We start from the raw sequence: 22,044 nt of genomic DNA, 5'->3' as shown, positions 1-22,044 counted from the left end.
TGCTTTTATATCACACGAAACAATGACCTCAACCATGTATTGTGCCTTAAGTTCTTGTACTTGGTTCTGGTTTACTTTGAGAATGTTATATCACAGAAAGTGGATGATTATCTTGCTCGAGTCAGAAAATGATTTTAACCATGTACTCATTGTACATTAGTTTTTTTCAAGAGAATTACCACTGGACTAAACTTTACAAGTGATCATTTAGTTTTTCAAGTGAAATAACAAACATACTTCGGAACTAAATTTGTATATTATAGTTTTAACTTTATATATATATATATATATTTCATGATTCTTAATTTTGTTTTTAGTGAGAAACAATCTCTTTGCTGAACATGTTGCAGACTTCATAACGTTTAAAATAAGTTTTTAGTCATATTTCGTTTTTAAATGTTATTTATAAGCATTTCTAAAACATAAGTGTTTGTTTCAAAGATACTACGGAGTAAACCTTTTCATGTGACTTTGCATAGGGCATAGAATATTTTATAGTCTATTAAATGTAGTCTCCAACACTTGAGTGTTATATGATTATTAGTCTATACGTGTTTGAAACGTTGATTCAAATAGTGAACTAGTTAGAAAACTTACAGTTTACATTAGTGTTCGTATTGTATGTTGGTGGGAGATTCTTTTTAGATTGATTAAATATAATTATTTTTCATTATACTTATAAGAAAATAGTCTTAGTTGATATTAATTAATATTTTTTTCTACACATAATTGATGTTTTTTGTTGATGGGAAAAATACTTTTTTTCTTAAGTTATTTTTCGATGAATATAAATTAATTTTTTTAATTAACATATGTTGGAATTATTTCTTAATTAATGATATTCGGATTTAATAGGTTTTTTTTTTTAAATTAATGGTAGTTGAGTTTTTTTTTATCGATGATGATAAAATAATTTTTTTGAGTGATTTAACTCTAAATTTTTTTCCATCGATATTTCTTATGTTATTTTTCGATTGTCATAATCGAAATTATTTATTTGCTGATGTGAAACAATGTTATTTATTAGTTAACGCTAAACAATGTTTTCTCAACTAATGTTGATAACAATTTTTTTTGCCCAAAGTCGACCATGACACCTTTTTAATGTTGAATATAAATAACTTTTTACCTACTTTAAGTAGTATTATTTTGATCAATGTTAACTATAATTTTTTTTTTAGTTTGAATTAGTCTAAAGGCTAGTAAAAAAACTTAACCACCATAAAAAGATAACCTTGATTACTAAAATCAATATCAACTAAAAGTAAAATTGAGTAACATTAGCTAAAAAACAATATCGAATTATTATTTTGAATCATTAAATATATTTAATTTTAAACAAAAATTTATATTTAATATTGAAATACTTATTTAAAGATTAGAAAACTTAAATTATTTTATTTAAACATCATAATTCTAACATCCCAAAATACAGCATAAAACCATATATAGAATATTCACAATTAATAATATTACAGTTCAGTTATGAGAAGCAAAGGTACAGATATGGCCGAACGGCCTTACGAAAATACTGCAGAATTTAAACTTTACCAAACTACAATCTATACCGAACGGTTTCAAAACTAAGCTTATACTGAACGATTTTACAAAATAAAACCCAACCTAACGACCGAACGGTCTTAAGGTTCCGCTTTCACTTTCACTTCTTCCAACCGCTCTTCTCCTTCTGCTCACATCCATAGGATGATCATTGCAACAGAAATAACGACCAAACAGACAAGACGGAAAAATATAGGGTAAGTTTATGTAATTTAATTAATTTAGTAAAACATATATTTCACATAAATCTAACATAATTCAATATACAACCATGTAACATCCAATCATGCACTTCCAATCAAAATTTCAAGTCAAAGCATGCAATGACCGACCACTTTACTCTGATTGTCCGGACTGTATGAATTATGTGTAGTTACGACGTTTTTGCACCCGGGTGATGTAATAGCTGGGATGCCCTCAACAGCTGCCACCCGAGGTTAGTACGTTCCGTCCAAGTTCACCTTATGGATTAGGACCTCCTGCCATTCTCACACATGACTTACTCCTCTCTACTTGAGAATGAGTAATCACAGAATATCAGGATAACCGCCAGCTAAGCATAACCACATTTATACTCTACCATTCAATAACCACTCATGAGATATTCCTCCCTGGAATACTCTTTCATTTCCATACCATTCCATTTATATTCTATAATACAATCAAACCGAACCAATACAAACAGATCCCATCTGAAATCAAAATTGAATAATAACATTCCCCCAAAGACAAGACCGAACGTTTTGAATACCTTCTAGACTAACACAACTGAATACTTAGTGCAAGACCGAGCGGTCTTCCACTTATACACCGAATAGGACCGAACGGTCCATTCTAGATAAAAACTCATCATAGGCCAAACATTAGTGATAGTATTTGGACTTTTACTTGCTACTCAACAGTTACTACAGAACAATATTTTACTAGACCAAACTCCTAAGAATGTACCGAATACTAAATATTACATATAATTTAGACTTAACCGAAAATCATAATAACTATTGCTAGAACCTAAGAACTTAACCGAAGGATAAACTGAACGGTCAATAATGACTCTCGGTTACAGTTTACAGAATTCTGCAGATTAATGCAGAATCACGATCAACTATGTTTCTACCCAGTTATACCTTTTCATAAATCAATAATACACTCAAACAAATATGCAGTATTACAACATCAACCAACTCATCAATCATAACATCATACCATCCAATAAATCATCATCAAACAAGAATTATAATTAAATTACAAGCTTCCCTTACCTCTAAACGTAGCCGAACACTCAACGATGCAATATTTGGCTCACCACTACCAGAAATCTTAGAATTATACAATCACGCTTTATGAAACTAACCAACAAAAGACCAAAAATACTCAGAATGAGATGATAATCTCATGCAACCAGAATCTGGGTTTGCATGTGACAGAAAAACGAACGGTCTAAGAAGAGAAGTACTCACCCGTTTAAACCACAACTTGATCGGTTTAAATGAAAGCCCTTGACGCCGGGAGAGTTCAAAGGTGCCTGATTGGTGATCGAAATAAGAAAAAGATGAGAATTCTTAGAGAGAAGGTGGATATTGTAGAGAGAATGAGGAGAAAATGGGGTTCAGCAGTTTGGAGAAGAAGGATGCATGCAGAAAAGTGGCACGAAGTTTGAAATTTAGCCTTAAATACTATCGTCACTAAAACCGATCGGTCACTCAGCACTACACACTTGTCTTCCACTATCTGAAAATTCGAACCCTTTCATTGACACTTAACTTCCACTATTTTTGGGATTTTTAATTGGTTCTAACAATAATTAAAAGATAAAATAACATAAAACAATTTAAAGTTAGTGTGTTGTAATTTTTGTAGAAATTATGGGATTATTTGGAACACGTATATAAGGGTTGTCTAAGAGGCACAAACACCTACTACTCAGTCAAACATTCAATTTGCAAAAGGCTTTAAATGCTTTATTGGTCAACCAACCTGAAAGGTATTAGTACTTAAGGGTTAACCAACCTATTTGGATAAGATAAACATTATCCATTTTTATTTTGTTTTAACCTTTTTTAGAAATAAAATGGGTTAAGCATGCATATATTTTATTTTTTAAACTAATTAGTATTTTGAACATGTGTATTGTACAACATAAATATTTAGTTCTAACTAAAAATAAAAAATAAGTTAATATTTTTAAATATTGAATGAAAAATTATAATAGATAGTTTAAATCGTTATTATGTTACTTTTAACTATTTGCTAAAAAAACATTAAGATTTAATTCATAAATATAAAAGAGATGAATATAAAATAATGCTAGTTTGGGTTGATTAAGATGTAATGTTTTTTCCTAATTATGAGATTAATGCGTAAAATGTACATTAAATATAGGTCTCACTTTCTGAGTTAGAGAAGTTGGATATTTTAATTTCTACAATATAATAAATTAGAACAAAATGTTAGAAATGCAATTTTGAATACACTTTATAGAATAATATTAGCATATTTCATTTATTGGGCATTTCTTATGAGTTTATGGTTTGCAAAGTTTTATCATATAATGTATATTAAGTATAAAATATTGCTAACACTCTTCATATTAAAATACCTCTATCTTATGAATATGCACTATATCTTAATAACTTTACAACATAATCTTCTCTTAGTTATCTCGAACTATACTTAAACCTTTTAACCTTCTATTCCCAAAGTTAGCAAAATGGATTGGAAAATCCCTTACATGCCTAAATCTAAGCTTAATATGCTAAAACACAAAAAAAATTTCCTAAGACCTTGAGTCTCTCATCTAAGCTAAAAATACTTTTCTTTTTCCCTTAACCTATTGGTATATTAAACCCAAATTGCATTGATCTTTAACAAGTTAAATTGTTCATTGGATAATTCTAAATTTCAATAATTGAAAACATAATTATTTATATTTTAAAAACATTTATCAATTGTAATTTAGAGATATAAAGGTAGGGTAATTAAGGAAGTTATCGGCTAATTATAAATATAGTATATAAAGATATTACTTTAGAAAAGAGAAAAGAGAGAATAAAAAAAGTACCAATTTAAGAAAATATAAAAAATTTATTTCATTTTCTAAATCATGTATTATAAATCTGGATTAGACTCGTCTTTCTCATTATCCATCCCTAACCTTCTGCTAAAAAAAATAAATCAACCCCTCGTCTGAAAATAAATAACTTAAAATATATGTACCATACACAGTACACCTATATCCAAGAGGATAATTCAGAAATTCCCTTTTCTTTTTCATTTATGATTTTTTTTATCAATTTAGACGAGCTCAGAAAAATAAAAAATGATTTAATACAAATAAGGCCAGAAAAAGTATACCAATCAAGGAAAGAATGGCTTGTCCATGTAAGGAAAAATATCCAGGAAAATGGTAGGCAGTAAAAATTGTTGGAGATGAGACGATAATAACAAAAAAAAAAAAACAGGAGTTGTGGATTATTCTCTGTCTCAGCCGTCACTCTCATCCTTAAGGGTCCCAATTTCAGATGGAAATGGAGTTTCATCATTTATGACATTTTCCACCTTTGTATTAAAACCAGTCCAATTGCAGATATACAAAATGTAAAAAAAAAAAAAATGGAAATTTACACGGTCTTCTTCGTTCACATTATACCCTTTGCTTAGCGATTGCTCCTTCTCTTTCAGTTTTGTGGAGATTTGGTAAAGTTTTTTCCTTTTCGGTAAATTACTTCTGGGTTTAGTTTCTTTTAGAGCCTTGAGTTTCGCTGCTAAGGGTTCAGACATGCATTTGTGCAGAAACAGAAAGACAAGAAAGCGGTGAAAGTGCTGTATTTTTTTAATTAATCGAGCTATGAATTCTCCAATTCATGCCCCTTCACCACCTTCCTCTTCATCTTGCTCGTATAACCGTCCTCCTCCTTGCCTCAGTCCTGGTTCTCGTAATTTCAAGTCACCTCTGTGAGTGTTCCTTTTGACATAGTTGTAGTTATGTGTTCTGAAATTTTCAGCATCTAACTCGTCGGATTCGAAGATGGAGTTATTTACCTTGAACACCATATTTTAAAATCCGATTAGTGGTGGTAGCTGGTATAAGATGACTTCTCGTGTGTTGATCATGGAAGTAAGCATTCCTTAATTATACAATGAAGGTCGAAAGTTGCATTCCGTAGTCTGATATGCAGTTCTCTGAGTTACGTTAAGTTGCTTAAATGGATTTCACTGAATTGTTGTTATTATAGAAGTTCTATATCAAACTAAGATTCTGTACTTCGAAAACATGTAAAGGTTTTGTTGAATCCAATTTTATGATTTATTATAAACAAGAGTTATTTCAAGTACACTTTGCTACCTCTTACCTAAATTTCCATGACCTTAAGCTTCGCATTTTAAGTGATCAATAGGACCTGATTTAAACTCTAGTTCCGATTTCCCCCGTTTTCTTTAAGCTGTGAAGTTCTACAGATCATTTTTATTATTTCCTTCCCATCGTGCATCTGAGCTCAACATGTAACAATTGATGTTTACAGTTCATGTGAATGCCCAAAATTCATCTTGAACTTTTTCCTCATGTTAAACTGTGCTTTAATTTTAATATTTTTTTATTTTTATTTTCAAAGGTTGTTGCCACTGACAATCCGTACCTCTCAAAAGATGTATCGCTGCTCTGGAGGCCATGTGGAGGCTTCTTCTAACACTAATCCTTTGAAAAATTATGTAATGGGAAGAAGTACTTCAGGGTGGTTTGAAACACAGCCCTTGGTTTCTGAGCAGTTAGTCAGGAGGCGCTTGTTGCCAGTTGAAGCTTTAGCAACTCCAACAGTTCAAGATTTATCTGATACACCTCTTATCGGTGATGATAAGATTGGAGTGTTATTGTTGAACCTCGGAGGTCCAGAGACTCTAGAAGATGTCCAGCCTTTTTTGTTTAACCTTTTTGCTGACCCAGTAATATTCTAGCTTTAACACACTATCTCTTTGGGCTACTTGTTTTTATCGATTATTTAAAGATTTTGATTTTTTACTGTTTATGGTTTGTTTCTATTTTCTGAACAATTATGTAGGATATTATACGACTACCAAGGTTATTTAGCTTTCTTCAGAAGCCACTGGCCAAATTTGTATCTGTTTTGAGAGCACCAAAGAGCAAAGAAGGCTATGCTTCTATTGGGGGTGGATCTCCTCTTAGACGCATGACTGATGCACAGGCATGGCATTTCTTACTAGCTTCTTTTCCACACATTACTGTATATTTCACTTTGAACATGTTAGTTAGTGCATTTGAGACGTCAAATTTGAAGTTATCCTGTGTTAAACAATTGCCTACAAACACGAGTGGTTCAGAGCTCTGTATATGCACCAAATGCATATAACTGTTTTAGAACGTCAAACAAAAGCACCTCTCTATGAAGAAGATTTTGTTCTTTGTAAATAGTTGTTTTGAACAAAGAAGTTATAACTGTTTTCTGCAGCCAAAATTGTTTCCATGGGGAATTTAACGTTCTCTACTCATTTGTTTTAATTAATCTTTTTCTAAGCATTAGAAACTAAGTTTTGGAGTTTTCAAATGTTTATTAGATTTTACAATTGAGTATTTCTTTTCTGAGTTATTTTGAATACTGATGTTAGGGGTTGAGATACACAGCATGTACACGCCATTAAATGCTTTCTTTTGTCTGTTTTCTTTCTCGTTGCTCTAGCTCTTCTAATGGCTCTGTACACAGGCTGAAGAGTTGAGAAAGTCTCTTTGGGCGAAGAATGTCCCAGCCAAAGTTTATGTTGGCATGCGTTATTGGCATCCATTCACTGAAGAGGCTATTGAACAGGTACTTGGTCATCTTGTTCTTCGAATACCATGTGAAATTGGATTGCATTTATTAAGATTATGCCACTGTCAGTCCTTATTTGTATAAGTTTCAACACGCTGATTAGTTGTTTATAAATATATGAAACTAGTCATTTTTCACCGATTTGATATGAAAATACAAAATCTACGTGAGTTGGTGACATACGTGTACTCGCTTTAACTGCCTTTCTGTTTGTTTGGATTTCTTGGCTGATAATTATGTATCCTACATAAGCCATTCACAAGTCTTTATGGCCAAGTGATCTATAATATTCTAGAGTTTGATCTTGCCACCTTCATTGTTCTAATGAAAAGTTGAATTTCAGTACACGGTGGGTCAGAATGTTTCAACCCCAAATGGCTATTTTTGTGAGAAGTTTTTTTTAGATGTACTATAAAATCATTATGGGTCTTTTACCAAACAACGGCTAGTTGGTTCATGACGTCCTTATATACCATTCTAATTTCAAAACATAACTTTTGATTCAGACTGGTACTATAGCTAATTTGAAATAATTTGGTATCCTTTCACTACACTTTAGCAGACACACTGATGTGGTTGTTGTAAAAGATACCGAAAAATTAGCCTAAAAAATATATGCAGAAAGGGAGATGGTGGAGAGGGTAAAATTAGAAGATATAAAGTTCCTTTGAGAAAAAGGGAGTATATAAGTAGCCAAAAATTTCTATTTATTAATTTATTATATTTATGTAAGCTACATTCAAGTGAAGTAAGAACCCTTTTTAAAAATCATACTTTTGGTTTGTCTTATATATTAGTGTTTAACCTTTAGACGTTATTACCATTCTTAAGGCATAATTTCTGTATTCTTTGGGACAGTTGAAGGTTGCTATGTTATATAATTAAAGATAAGCAGTCTAACAGGTTATCCTCTCGAATAAACTTTTACCTTCAAACTGATCCGTACCTTAATCTACCGTGTATGGAAATTATACGAGAAATAAATTATTGAAATCTAGCTTTACTCATTTGGGGAGAGTATATAGGAAACAGGGTGGAGGAAACATGATATAAGTTGACATAGGTGAACTGATATTTGTCTAAGTAATGAATATAGCTTCATTTATCATTTGTCTCTCTGATATATTTTCAATCCAATCTTAATTAATTTTTCCTTTGAAATAATATACATCATGTAGATTAAAAGAGATGGAATTACAAAGCTTGTTGTGCTTCCACTTTATCCACAATTTTCAATTTCGACCAGTGGTTCAAGTCTTCGTCTCTTAGAGAGTATATTCAGGTGATTGCTTTAGTAAAAATGTACTTTGATCACATCAATATGCTTCAAATTATCCAACATCTAGTTTTGTTATGAATTATGTATGTATTGGTTCTTCAGAGAGGATGAATATCTAGTTAAGATGCAGCACACGGTAATTCCTTCATGGTACCAGCGTGAAGGATACATTAATGCGATGGCAAATTTAATTGAAAAAGAGCTGAAAGGTTTTGACTTTCCTGAGAAGGTACAGCATTATTTATGTTTAAGTGACGTAGACAAGTGTGTTGGTCCCAAACATTTTTATCTTGTCATCATCATTCTTCTTTGAATATTTATAGCAGAATTTATGTAGTCAGCATATCAGATATTTCTGGATAGGTTAGTGAATGATGACCGTTGAGAGTGACATGATCTACTATGTGAAGTGTATTATACATTTTTTCTTTTTTATCAGAATTTTTCTGTTAACAACTTCGGTTATCTTCATATTTTGTTTTGTAATGCTGATGAAGTTTTTCCTGTACTTGAGCTCACCTTGAGCTTTTGGCAGTCACTGCTTTTTATACACTTGTTGCTGACAGTAATTAATTTGATGCATGTTGAAGGTCATGATATTCTTTAGTGCACATGGAGTGCCTCTTGCCTATGTAGAAGAGGCTGGTGATCCATACAAAGCAGAGATGGAGGAATGTGTTGATTTAATCATGGAAGAGCTTGAAAACAGAAAGATAACTAATGCATACACCCTTGCTTATCAGGTCACTACTTATTTTTTAATTATTCTTGTTTTCTGTTACCAAATTATCACTGCATGATATTGATTTGTGGTTAAAAGGAAAAATGAAAAAAAAAAAGTTTACTGGGGTTTATCCATGTATATGGAATATGTTTTACTGAAATTGGAACCTTAAAATCTATCCAAAAATGGACATTTCTATCACGGTTGGCAATATCCAGCACAAGAAAGTAAAAAAACCAGACTCTAAAGTGAGATTACTGTTTATGTATATAAAGCATAAGGCTATTGATAGAGTTCTCCCCAAAATTGTGACTGGTATTTCTCTTAAAAAATGAGTGATTAAAATGGAAATAATATTCTGAACAGTTCATGTGATTCACCTGTCATTACATAAAGAAAGATCTTTGCAAAATGTATACCTCTTTGATTCTAGCCAAAGTGTGAAAACTAGATTGCTCATCTAAGTTAATAGGTCAACTAGATAACTTATCTCAAACAATAAATCTATACCAATCTCTTTCACAACCAAACCTGGCTATTCTCTTTAGTTACATCATTTTTCAAATTTCTAACAATTGGCTATAATTCTTGTTACAGAGTAGAGTTGGACCTGTGGAATGGTTAAAGCCCTATACAGATGAGACAATAGTTGAACTTGGGAAAAAGGGAGTAAAAAGTCTGCTGGCTGTACCAATTAGGTGACACCGGCCTTCATTATGTTTACTGTTTCTTTTCTTACAACTATTTATATGGTTGCTTGCTGCCTTCTCTTTTTCTTTGCCCTTGTTTGATACCTATATGACTAGTCTTTTGTTAAAATCTGTTGATTCACAGCTTTGTCAGCGAGCATATTGAAACTTTAGAAGAAATTGATGTAGAGTACAAAGAATTGGCTCTAAACTCTGGTATAGAAAAATGGGGTCGTGTTCCTGCTCTAGGAACTGAACCCACCTTCATTTCAGATTTGGCAGATGCCGTAATTGAGAGTCTCCCTTATGTTGGTGCAATGGCAGTTTCAAACCTTGAAGCTCGACAGGTACCATTATCATTTTTGTACTATAGCAAGAGTTATCTTATTCTGCGTTCTCTATTGAGTTGTATAGAAGCACAGACCTAGACAATTTCCATTTCAGTAAACTGTTGATAGAAATTGAGCCAATAGGTGTAGTGATATTGTATTTTGCAATTTCATTTCATACTTGTTTCATTTTCTCTAATAGAAAGATTTTGGCAGTCTTTGGTTCCACTGGGCAGCGTAGAAGAGTTATTGGCTGCATATGATTCACAGCGTAGGGAGTTGCCACCACCGGTAATTGTGTGGGAATGGGGATGGACCAAAAGTGCTGAAACTTGGAATGGAAGAGCTGCTATGCTTGCTGTGCTTCTTCTGTTGTTTTTAGAAGTCTCCACTGGTGAGGGATTTCTGCACCAGTGGGGAATATTGCCCTTGTTTAGGTGAGTTAATCCTCACCTACCCTCCATGGCAGTGAAATTTAGTTTTGCTTGTATATGTATACACCATTAGCATCACATATGTCCCTTAAAATGGAAGGCATGCACTCAGGAGCTCTCAAATGTAGTTTAGACACATTATCTGTGGATGGAAACAAGAGAAAAATAATGTATAGTGATGTGGTTTGTATAGTACCTCTTGTATGTATCTAAAGCAGAGTTTTTGACATCGCAATTTCCTTTCGGCTCTTGAGACTTTGCAAGCTTTACTATTTTGTTAACAAAAAAGGGAGTTTTGCATAAACTCTTGTTCATTTTGGTTTACATTTCCCGGCTAGTAAACCATAAGAACATATTGGTTGTAGACGTGCTACTGATTTTGATTGTATTCCAGTTACAAAATATGTATTTGTCTATCTTTTTGCACTCCAAACTATGTATGTTATAATCTCTAACCAGAAGCAAGGTTGAGGTCATGAACAACAAACCTCCAACCATTGTTTTTACAGCTACGAGTATTTTGATTTGTGCTTCTAACTTCCAAACCCTCACAACTATAGAATTTTATCCACCATAAATTTCTCATGTGCGGAACAAATTTACGGAGATATATTCAATTTACTCAATCCTGTTTTTTATAGAGAACATGATGATGAGTTGGATATAGTTGAAAACTGGACGTTCAGAAACGATTCATAACTGTTTTGAATAATCAAGATTCATAATTCTAGTCTACCACCTTTCATAATGGAAGCTACTTTCACTAAATAATTTTTCATGTTAAACCTCGTAAAAAATTTGTTGATATAACACTCTTGAGACAAACTTAGAATATATTAAGATCTTTCTCTACGAAACTTAATGTCTATGACAAAATATTTCACCCAATCCTTCAAACCAAAGTGTTTCACTTCATATAGTATCATACGCTTGCCATTAGTTGCAAACAAAATATCATCCACATATAAAACAAGAAGGCAAATTTTAATTCCACTAACCTTCTAGTAAAATTGCAAATACTATTGGCATGTGAATTGATTTAATTCATAGATGAATTTATTAAGCTTGCATACTAATGCTCAATATCAGTGAGAAGAATTCTTCAAGTTGTTTCATATATGACCTTTCCTATATATCACAATTAAGGAGTGTCGTTTTCACATTTATTTGATGTAACTTCAAATAAAAAATGAGCTACTACCGTCATTATCACTCATAAAGAATCTTTCTTAAATACAAAAGAAAATATCTTCTTATAATTGATTCTTTGTGTTTTAGCGAACCCTCTGACTACAAGTGTAGTCTTATATATATCTCAGTGTTTCCTTGTGAATCTTTATTTGTTTTAAAGACCCATCTACATCCAATGACTTTTATACCATGAGACAATTCAAAGAGATTCAACACTTGGTTAAATGTCATAAACTTCATCTCATCTTTCATAGCACTATACCATAAATCCAATTTCGTATAACTCATAGATTGTGCGCTATTAAGGTCATGGAAACTCTGGTGGTGATGTGAATGTAGGGACAATGGAGGATGAAGGCAAGAATAGAGAAGCATATAAGCTGAGGTAGCAATAGTTGGGGATTAGGGTGTTCAAGTTTTCACGTGGGGTGGAGGTCACTAAGAGCCAGGCTTGTGGAGGTGGAAGATATGGTTTAGAAGGTGTGAAGTAGTGGAGTAGTGTTAGTTCATTTGAAGGAGGGAGAGTGATGAAGAAAAAGGGGTGGGAGTGAGAGAGGTTGGTGATCTTTGAAGAAGTTGTGGCTGAGGTCATCAAAAAGGTATTGATGGAACAACCTGGTTGATGCTTGTGAATGAGTTTCCCAAGTTCTCATGAGTTTGAGTGAAATTCCGAAGAACTTGTACTCTTGATGCAGACACAATGTTATAGATCTCCATCAGTAATAGAAAAATAAAAACCAATTACAACTAAGTAACAGTTGGTGTAAGAAAAATATATTAAGAGCTTGTAAGTTGAGAGAAGAAAATATTTTATAGTTTCCTAGAGATTAGAAAAGAAAAAACATTATCACACTAGGACTTGGAACTTACAAAACTTCGGGTTTCATGGCACATGATCTCAGAAACTCCTTAATTACATGCATCCCTACAAACTGAAGCAGGCTTATAAGCTATAACCCCCCATCTCTCACTCCAACACACGAAAAAGGACTGCACAGAAATCACTAACTTCAATTCCAATACCGTAGAAGGTTAAAAAAGATGTGTTTGTGTTAAAAGATCAATCACTAAAATCAAAGCTTCCACTGTGAGAGCTGCTGCCATTGTGACTATGCAAGGAAAGGCCTCTCAAGTGGCCAGCCAAAGTAGCACCATCCTTTTTATTTTCCTGAAAATATCTCTCCCTCTCAATGTGTTTTGAAGGTGGTGGTGGAATTGCCATGTGAGGAGGAATCACAGCAGGTGCAGGACAATTATTAGCTTCTCGAGATGGCTCCAAAGATAGTGGTCTTATTAACGGCCGATTTAGTCTCTCTTCAAGCAAACCAAAGTGAGGAAACTCAGGTTCCCTGTTTTCATCTTCAGGCCTTGCGCAAGCCTTTCCTTTGCGTAATCTACCACCATTGTTCATAACAAATTTATTAGCCCACCTTCACACTATACTCATAAGCTCGGTTTGAAGTTTCCTTTTTTTTAATAATCACTTAACAGGAAAAGAAACTAAAGAACTAAAGTGAATCAAATTCATTGGGTAAAATAAATAAAACGAAAAGGAAAGGGATATTCATGATACTGTTTCATCCTTGGTAAGAAGGGAATAAGTTTTGATCAAGAATATACAAGGTACCTCCGGAATAACTGTTCTGGTTCTTCTTCCTCTTCTGCTTCTTCACACTCCAAGTGATTAGCTATTGTCATGGCTCTGCCCGAAAGAAGTGCATCATGTCTTGTAAGAACTTTCTGGAGTTGCTCGTTTAATTCAATTGCTCGAGAAACTATCCTTTCATCACTACATACAACCAGAGAATAAACAGTCCATGGTAAAAATTTAACATTGAACAAAGAGGCATTCATGTGAAAATACATTAGTATTACTCAAATTTTCTTTAAAAGAAGTTCATAAAAATATTGCCGGTTTCAGATCAAATAACCATTCGAGCAATTGATTATATTAAAATTATGATTCATGAGTAGCTGCTTATGGATTATTTTCTTAACATTCTTAAGAATTATTCATTTGTAATTTCCCCTAAATACATCAATGTTTCCATTATATTATATATATATATATATTTATATATATATATATATATATATATATTTATATATATATATATATTTATATATATATATATATATTTATATATATTAGCTGAAAAAGTAAATAGCATGTTAATCTAATATTCGGCTTACTTGGTCAAAAATAACAAGCAATATAAAAAACTAAAAATTAGTTTTCTCTTAGTTAATAACAAAAATCTACTGCATATGAATCATTGAAATTGATCAAGCATCAGCAAAATTTTTAAGATACCACGGACCAGAAGCAAAGGCTCAACCCTCTTAACATTTCAAGTGTAGAAATAAGAAAAAAAATTGTATATGTTTATAACAGAAAGATAATTTTGGAGCAGCCTTACCGAGAAGTCATCACAAGATGCATTACCCTTTGCTTCTGAAATGAACACTGCTCAACAAGATCAAGAGTGAATTCATCTTTTGCTGCCTAGGAAAGAAAAAAATATAGTTTCAGCTAAAGATGAAATGTGATTGTTTCATGGTTCATTCATATATATCTCAGGGTACTTGATTCACAATAAAATATATATTTCATCATAGCGATTTGTCCAGTTCCTTTCTATTGAAAGCATATGCCTCACTAAATTTTGAATTTGTTATACAAAAGAAGTTCTTAATGTTTCTATACTAGCTCTGTTTATCATCATCAATCACTATGTTAGGCCATTCAATCTCCGCCCTTGTTGTCAATCTCAACCAAGCAAAACAAATGAGAAAGACTATTATTACTTTGACTGAAAGTTGAACAAACATAGTAGGATGTGTGGATGCTAAGATAATTCATGTATGAATAAAAAATAAGGAACAAGTCATATTCTAGAAAGAAAAATATGGTTTCAGGATGACAGGTCCTTGGCTCACCCGAGGATGCTGGGCATTAATGGCATCAAGGACTTCTTTTAAAACTTCTAACGCATTACTAGCCTTTTGTATAATGCTGCCAAACACAATTGCAGAATAAGAGATGTGCTTATCTGGATCAATAAAATAATTGCAGATTAAGAGATGTGCTTAGCTGGATCAAAAAAATGACATCAACAAACTATTTTTAGAGTAATATTTCTTCTTCTCCACCAGCTCAGTGGAGAGGTCTCCAGATAAAGAATAGTCCATGCTTCTGAATTTATCAAAAAAAAGGGTGGGGGGCACTAGCAGAAAGAATCTAATGAAAATACATTTTCAAATGTAGTTCTTTTCATTGTTTCATTTGATAAAAATGATCAGTACATCCAGGCTTATCTAGTAAGAGAAGGATTTCTAAAGAATCTGTCCATAAGTATACCAAAGATGAAGATAAGTCACCTAGATTCAGCAACCGTTTGGGACTCTGCTTGCTGATGTCTGGTCGGGGCCTGATCTGTGTTCGGTACATTGTTAATCCCATTAAGTTGAGAATTAGAACGATTTGATGGGGTCACTTGATCCCTTTGAGGAAACTGCACCCCAGCACTCTGGAAAAGAGCAACACAGTTTAATTTTGCCAAATAATAAACTAGTATGACAAAAAGTTGTTTCCATATGATCATTTCTGTCACACACAAAAAAAATAAACAGAAAGGGGATACGAGAGTCATGACTATCTATAATTCAGGTAGAAAAAAATGTCAGAAAGAGAAATTTATTAGCAAAAATTACAGATTCTCAAGGCCTTTGAAAGGGAATTTACAGCATATTTATGGCCCACCCATAAAGGAAAAATAACATCATTTGCTAACCTAACAAATTTGAGATCATTCTTCCAGCTTCATACAAACTTCTATAACCTTTACAAATTTATAATTGCATTTCATAAACCAAAATCAAAGACTACCATATGACCTGGCAACCATACCCAAATTCAGTATATGCAAGTTAGCACTAACTATCTTCTTCAAATATGAATTCAAGAATAGGGTGTGCTATATCAGCTTCTTCTTCATTATTCATTCCAGTAAAAACCAAAACCTCACATTATAAAACCCATAATGCCTAAATTACTTCACTTCTTTCCATACTCTGCTAGGGGAATAGTCTAGCTGCCAATTACTAATCAAATAATATATATCAGAATCTTAAGGAAATCTCAGGGTTGTACTTCACATATCTGTACCTACCACCAAATCATAATATGCATTATAATACTGTGGAAACTTTCCAGAAGCACCACCAACGGATGTTTGTGTGGCATCTAGTAGCAGAAATATCCGCTCCCTTACAGGAAAATCTGACTGTATGCAAAGAAGAAGAAAAAAAAAACAGAGAGAGAGAGAGACAGGGAGTAAGAAAAAATAACTTTGATAAAGAACAATAGTCTGTGGAGAAAACTCACTTTTTTCTTCACAATTTTTACAAGAATAGGGATGATTCCTGTATCAATCACCTGCTGGTGAACATGATCTCCAATATTGTTCATCAACATTTCCAGCAACTAGAAAATCAACAGATGATACACAAGTTAGTACTACACGTATGGAAACTAAGTAATATAAATATTCAAGAAGAGAAAATCGCATAGCCAATTTTCATTTAAGGTATGCTGAAAAAATGTCATGCCAAATTATCTTCATATAAGTTGTGGGTGTAGTAAAGACTATCTAGAAAATTCACATATAATACGATAAACAGACAAATCCACGAGTTGCTATACTCACCAAAACTGCATAAAGTTGAATATTAGGATTCTTGTAACCCAACCTCTTTTTTATAGCTTTGATGACATCTCTAGCCTGCCTGAATATTCAGAGGGAAAAAAAAAGGATGCTCAATAACAACCACATTACTTGTAGCCCAGGATTACTCTGGGCACATTTATGATGCCACAAAACTTGAACGTCGCATAACTAAAATAAAGTTGTGGGGTACCTTTTATCATGAGCGACTAATTCACAGATTTCAATATTTTTTATCCAATCAGTTTCAGCCAGTTTCTCACTTGTTGCAGCAATGACCAGAGCTGCCATTTTTTTTTCTGCATAAATAATGTCATAATTCAATAAAATATAAAATTGATAAGATACTTCAGACTAGAAAGCAAACATTGACCACAATAAATATCAATTGAAACTAAATTAGATCCATTTTCACTAACTAGAAACAAACGAGATCTATCAGCAAAGAGACAAAATATAACCTTAAATAATAATTAATCCAAATTGAATACCAAACAGAGAATAAGCATTAGTGCCTTGGAAGAATAGCACTACATAATATAGTACTATAAACTAAAACATGGATTCCATATTGCATAAGACTGTTAGCCATTGTATATGTAATTTCACAAGGGAAGTGGAAGTTAATTGATCAACAACACACAAAATTAGTTGCCATCACAAGACTCAGAATTTGTCCTATATAAAACATCATCCAAGATAGGACAATTAAAGTGATCTCAGCAAGAGATGAAACTCAAATGTTGTGGCAGAATTAGAAGAACAGTGTTAAACTAAATGCCTAGCAACCAAATTATGAACCACCTGTATGACATGAGCGACCTGCTACAGCAAAAATTTTAAGGCGAGATAGTTCAGCACTTAACTCAATTCCAATGTCAGTTCAAAGAAATGGAACTGAGGAAAATGAAAAAAAATTATATTCTTCGTGTCCGCAACCCAAATGATCAGATCTTGATTAAGGCAAATCAAAGACGAAAGCGAAAGTAAAAAGTGAAACCTTAAAACAAAACTTAAAGCACTAATGATTCATGGCCAAGGTAGCACACACTTGGAGTAATTAAAAAATATATTTTTACCTGGAACAAAGACAAAGATCACGAGGAAGATGCCAATCATTCACTGATGAACCTGGGAGAGGTTCGGCATTCCAATTGCAACCCAATACCGAAGATCAGTTTAGCTGCTGCTTTATTCTTACCCAGAGAGCTTTTCTTTTTAGTTAGCTTTAAAGTTGAGAGCTTTTTAACATATGATGATGAAATAGTTAATTGGGCAAGTAAGTACTAAAGTTAAAGTTGTGAGAAATAACCAGGTTCTCAAAGAGAGATATGAATGAAAGTGTGCTGTGCCAATAAATGAATAGAGTAAGAGAAGAGAGAGTGAAAAATCTCAAGGTTTGGGTTTGGTTTGTGTTTGTTGTTTGTTAGGTAATTGAACAAACTACAACACCGCCAGGAGACCTGTCCCTGTCTTGTCGTTCTTCTCTCCAAAAGCTATATCTTCTTTTCCAAGGAGAAGCTGCAATTTGATAACCTCACCATTTCTTCTGTACAGTTGCATGTGCTTCAACCTTTTACCTGATGACACGTATAATTCAAGTTTATAATTATTTCTTAGAGAAAGGTTTTTAACTAGATAAAAAAAATCTTGAAATAGTTATTCTGCCCTTTTTTCTGTTGATATATTTGGTCAGAGTATCATTATATATCACATAGTATTATTATTTTGCAGTTAAGTACAGTTAAATCAAGTTAAGTACAGTTAAATCAAACCAGTCTAAATTAAACTTATTTAATTTGATTTGAGTCAAATTGAACTTAATCAAAATGAATTAATTGATTAAATTGAATTAAAATGAACTGAATCGAACCAAAATAAGTCGACTCGAATTTAACCAAAACGAACTGATGAGAACTAAATCAAACTGAAATGAACTAAATCAAGTCGAACTGAATCGAGTCGAACTAAACCGAATAGAATTGAACCAAAACGAACTAATCTAAACTGAATTGAACAGTTCGAACCAAACCGAACAAAGCCGATATAGGTCAAACCAAGCCAAGGTTATTAAAGCTGAACTATTGGACAGTTGTTGGTTCAGTTTGAACATAATTGGATAGCAAGCACATAGTTGATAATGAACGAAAGTGACTGACCACATGTCATCACAGGTGGCAAACGTTAGTAATGAAAGATGTTAACGTGACCGTTAGCCAGTTCGGCCTATTTTTAACGAAGTTGGTTTTGGATGACGAAAATGTATAGTTACCTTAAAAACAAAAATTTAAGTGTATCAAAATTTGAAAGAGAGATTAAATCTAAACTCGTCTAATAGTTGAAGGAGTAAAAACATGTTTAACTCTAAAAATATTTACAAAGTTCTTAAAACATTAATATTAAAATTTAATAAAATACTTTATTACATTTTTCAATTGAATAAGTCTTGTTCTGAAAATATTAGACTAGTTAAAATTTATAAGAAAATAATTATATTCACTTCACACAATGAATATACTGTACATATACAATAATGTTTTACTTCCCTAATATATATCATCTAATAACTACGGATTTATTACATTTCAATTCGTTTCATAACATATTTTTTACTAATCAAAACAACTATATATATGTTAAGCTATATTAAAACCTTTTATGACGTAACTATTTGAAACTATAAGATTAAATAATTAAAATTAAGTTTTTTTAAAAATGATTCATTGAAATTAAAATTTGTTGGTTGAAATTTAATTTTTTTCCCTAAGCCTGATCCTATAAGCAAATTTTCATTTTATTGAACAGTTCAGAAAGAAAAAACTGTTCATCCGCAGCTATACAATTTCGAGGTTTGAAGCTATACAAATAGAAATGGTATATCTTATTGGCATTTGGGATGAGTTTCTGCACCATGTTCTCTCCATCTTTTTACATGTTGTCACTATAAACATGTAAGTTCCTCCATATCTTGCTTTAAGCTATCAGAAACCAACAGAAATAGTTAGTTTTATAAAAAAAAAAATCAAAGTCTACCTAAATCTGTATTTTCTACTATGCAACGACAAATAGTAAAATGCCTTGTGCAGGCTCGGGCTGGGCTGTGGCTGGGGCTGGGGCTAGGGCTGGGCTGTGGCAGTGGCAAGGCTGGGGCTGTGGGTGGGCTGAGGATGGGGCTGGGCTGGGCTGTGGGTGGGCTGAGGCTAATAAAATGTGGAGAATGGATGGGTCCTTCAATATCTGTCCTAAATGTTAACTATGAAGAATCTGAGCTTCTACCATTTGACCAGAGACTTTGATATCATGTGAAGGACTAATAACCTTCCCAGTACGAACCCAGAAATGGTTTTGTATCTCTAAAATTGATAGCAAAGTCTCTGACAGAAATAAGTTTGAGTACTTGAGAATAAATAGTAGTAGGATCAATACTATATTATGTGTTACTCTGCTAGTCAAAATGGTTTTCCATTCGTTCAAAAAGAAGGAATTATATTATGGCAAACCATTTTGGCACTGGATTATGAGATTGGCCAATTGGCATCTTCTATCCTCAGACTGTATTTACGGGTTCCTACCTGGTAGCTGAACCAGTGACAGATGATATTCCTTTATACAACTGAGTTTCCTCAGCATGGCCTTATATAGCCAGTAGAAAAACATTTCATATATTCAGAAGAAAAATATGATAATCATCACATACCTGTCTAAAAATGGCATTAGTATGTAGTCATGAACCAGAAAATCCATTTAGAGAGAGGATTAATCATGGAAGTGAACATGTCAAATATACATGTTCTACGCCCTCAAATCAAATCAAACACACAGTTGCACGAATAGCATCAGCATTCTTGAATGCTGTTATTGAAGACTTGGTGCACCTTTGGCATTGCAGATATGGGAGGAGAATGATTGATGGCCGATAAAGTTATGCAAAGATTATGTCAGACGAAAAGAACAAGAAGTTTTTCTAAAGAAAAGTACTTGAAGAGCAAAAAGAATTCTTCAAAATCTTGTTGTTGATACAAGAGATATCAGGATTGAAAGAAAGGGAGGCAGTGGCGGTATCGGTGATATGAACGGGTGGGATTGAAGAATCATCCAAGAAGTGCCAAAGAAGAAAATGATCTTCATCTAACTTTAATGCAATCGGAGTGTTGAACTTGTGAAGAGAAAAAGCAAGACGTAGCGGAAGATGAGGAAACAGAGGCCATGGAAGACTGCAAAATCAACTCTTGATATCATGTAACTATGTTGAATTGAATATTACACACAGACACAGACAGCTAGAGGACTTTATATAGTGGTTTGGTAACACAGCGGTTATAACAGCTGTTTCACGTAACACAAACAGCTAAATTCACCCTTTTTTTTGTTATTTATTTTATTATTTTATTATAGGTTTAATTAAATTTAATTTTGATAGTTTTTGGTATTGCCAAAATCCTCTTAGTTTATGTAGTATTAATTTTGACTTCTTTTTCTTTTTTTCGCAAATTTATAAATATATTTTATATTTTTATATGTTTGTATTTACTTTTTATCAATTATGTAATACTTTAGTAAGATGATTTACTAAATTAGAGTGTTATAAAGTAAAATACTTTTGTAAAAGGTGCATGTTAAATAATATTTTTGTAGTTAAGTGAAACTAATATTTAACATGAAACACTATAAATTTATCATATAATAAAATGTTAAAGATTAATCTTGTTTTCTATAAAATATTAAACAACGTTAAACAATCGATTGAATATTTAATATCTACAGTAATTTAAAGGTTTTAATTATAAAAAAACGCATGATATATATATATATATATATATATATATATATATATATAACTTCAAGACTGTGTTATTGATATATAGAAAAATTATCTATTTAATATTTAACAAAGGTAACCATATATTCAATGCTCGTAAGTATACAAATTTAAATTTTAATGATAATATTTAAAAATTCTACATATATTTGAATTATATATCCCAACGTAATTTTATTTAATAAAATAAACTTGTGCATACAAAATTTAATAAGAAAACAAATGATGAATATTATTTATAAGAAACAATACACAAATATAAAACCAAATTATCAAAATGATAAATATAATAAGAAAAGGCAAAGATAAATACTTCAATATTATGAAAGGAATCAAGAAATGCTCATCCAACTTAAGATTAACTTATTCCTAAGGATTCAAAATGTTAACTGGAAGTATAGAGTTACAACAAAGTTTACATCCCTTAAAAATTATTTACAAGCTTAGATTAAACTTCCTCTCCTCTTAAG

At 32.3% G+C, this 22,044-nt stretch overlaps 2 protein-coding genes across 4 annotated transcripts; one reads left to right on the top strand and one right to left on the bottom strand.

Moving 5' to 3' along the window:
• The first annotated feature begins 5,051 nt into the window (after positions 1 to 5,051).
• On the top strand, positions 5,052 to 11,072 carry LOC108323905 (ferrochelatase-2, chloroplastic). Of its 2 annotated transcripts, XM_017556724.2 has the most exons (11): positions 5,052 to 5,256; positions 5,353 to 5,514; positions 6,174 to 6,501; positions 6,618 to 6,761; positions 7,278 to 7,379; positions 8,561 to 8,664; positions 8,764 to 8,890; positions 9,252 to 9,404; positions 9,983 to 10,083; positions 10,220 to 10,421; positions 10,620 to 11,072. In XM_017556724.2, the coding sequence occupies exons 2-11, from the start codon at positions 5,408 to 5,410 to the stop codon at positions 10,842 to 10,844; spliced, it is 1,593 nt and encodes a 530-aa protein (XP_017412213.1). In that variant the 5' UTR covers positions 5,052 to 5,256; positions 5,353 to 5,407; the 3' UTR covers positions 10,845 to 11,072. The 2 variants fall into 2 exon arrangements, with proteins under 2 accessions (XP_017412213.1, XP_017412215.1); XM_017556726.2 differs by lacking the exons at positions 5,052 to 5,256; positions 5,353 to 5,514 and adding an exon at positions 5,660 to 5,677.
• A 1,714-nt stretch (positions 11,073 to 12,786) lies between these two features.
• LOC108331879 (TOM1-like protein 5) lies at positions 12,787 to 18,284 on the bottom strand. 2 transcript variants are annotated; one of them, XM_017566874.2, is made up of 10 exons: positions 17,835 to 18,282; positions 16,949 to 17,054; positions 16,738 to 16,816; positions 16,416 to 16,514; positions 16,201 to 16,314; positions 15,410 to 15,558; positions 14,969 to 15,044; positions 14,449 to 14,534; positions 13,656 to 13,817; positions 12,787 to 13,422 (listed from the first exon to the last, which is right to left on the bottom strand). In XM_017566874.2, the coding sequence occupies exons 1-10, from the start codon at positions 17,872 to 17,874 to the stop codon at positions 13,089 to 13,091; spliced, it is 1,245 nt and encodes a 414-aa protein (XP_017422363.1). In that variant the 5' UTR covers positions 17,875 to 18,282; the 3' UTR covers positions 12,787 to 13,088. The 2 variants fall into 2 exon arrangements, with proteins under 2 accessions (XP_017422363.1, XP_017422379.1); XM_017566890.2 differs by lacking the exon at positions 16,201 to 16,314 and having other exon boundaries at positions 17,835 to 18,284.
• Between the last annotated feature and the right edge of the window lie 3,760 nt (positions 18,285 to 22,044).

The sequence above is a fragment of the Vigna angularis genome, chromosome 1, assembly GCF_016808095.1.
Source record: "Vigna angularis cultivar LongXiaoDou No.4 chromosome 1, ASM1680809v1, whole genome shotgun sequence".
Lineage (NCBI taxonomy): Eukaryota > Viridiplantae > Streptophyta > Magnoliopsida > Fabales > Fabaceae > Vigna > Vigna angularis.
This window is presented reverse-complemented; position numbering and strand designations above follow the sequence as displayed.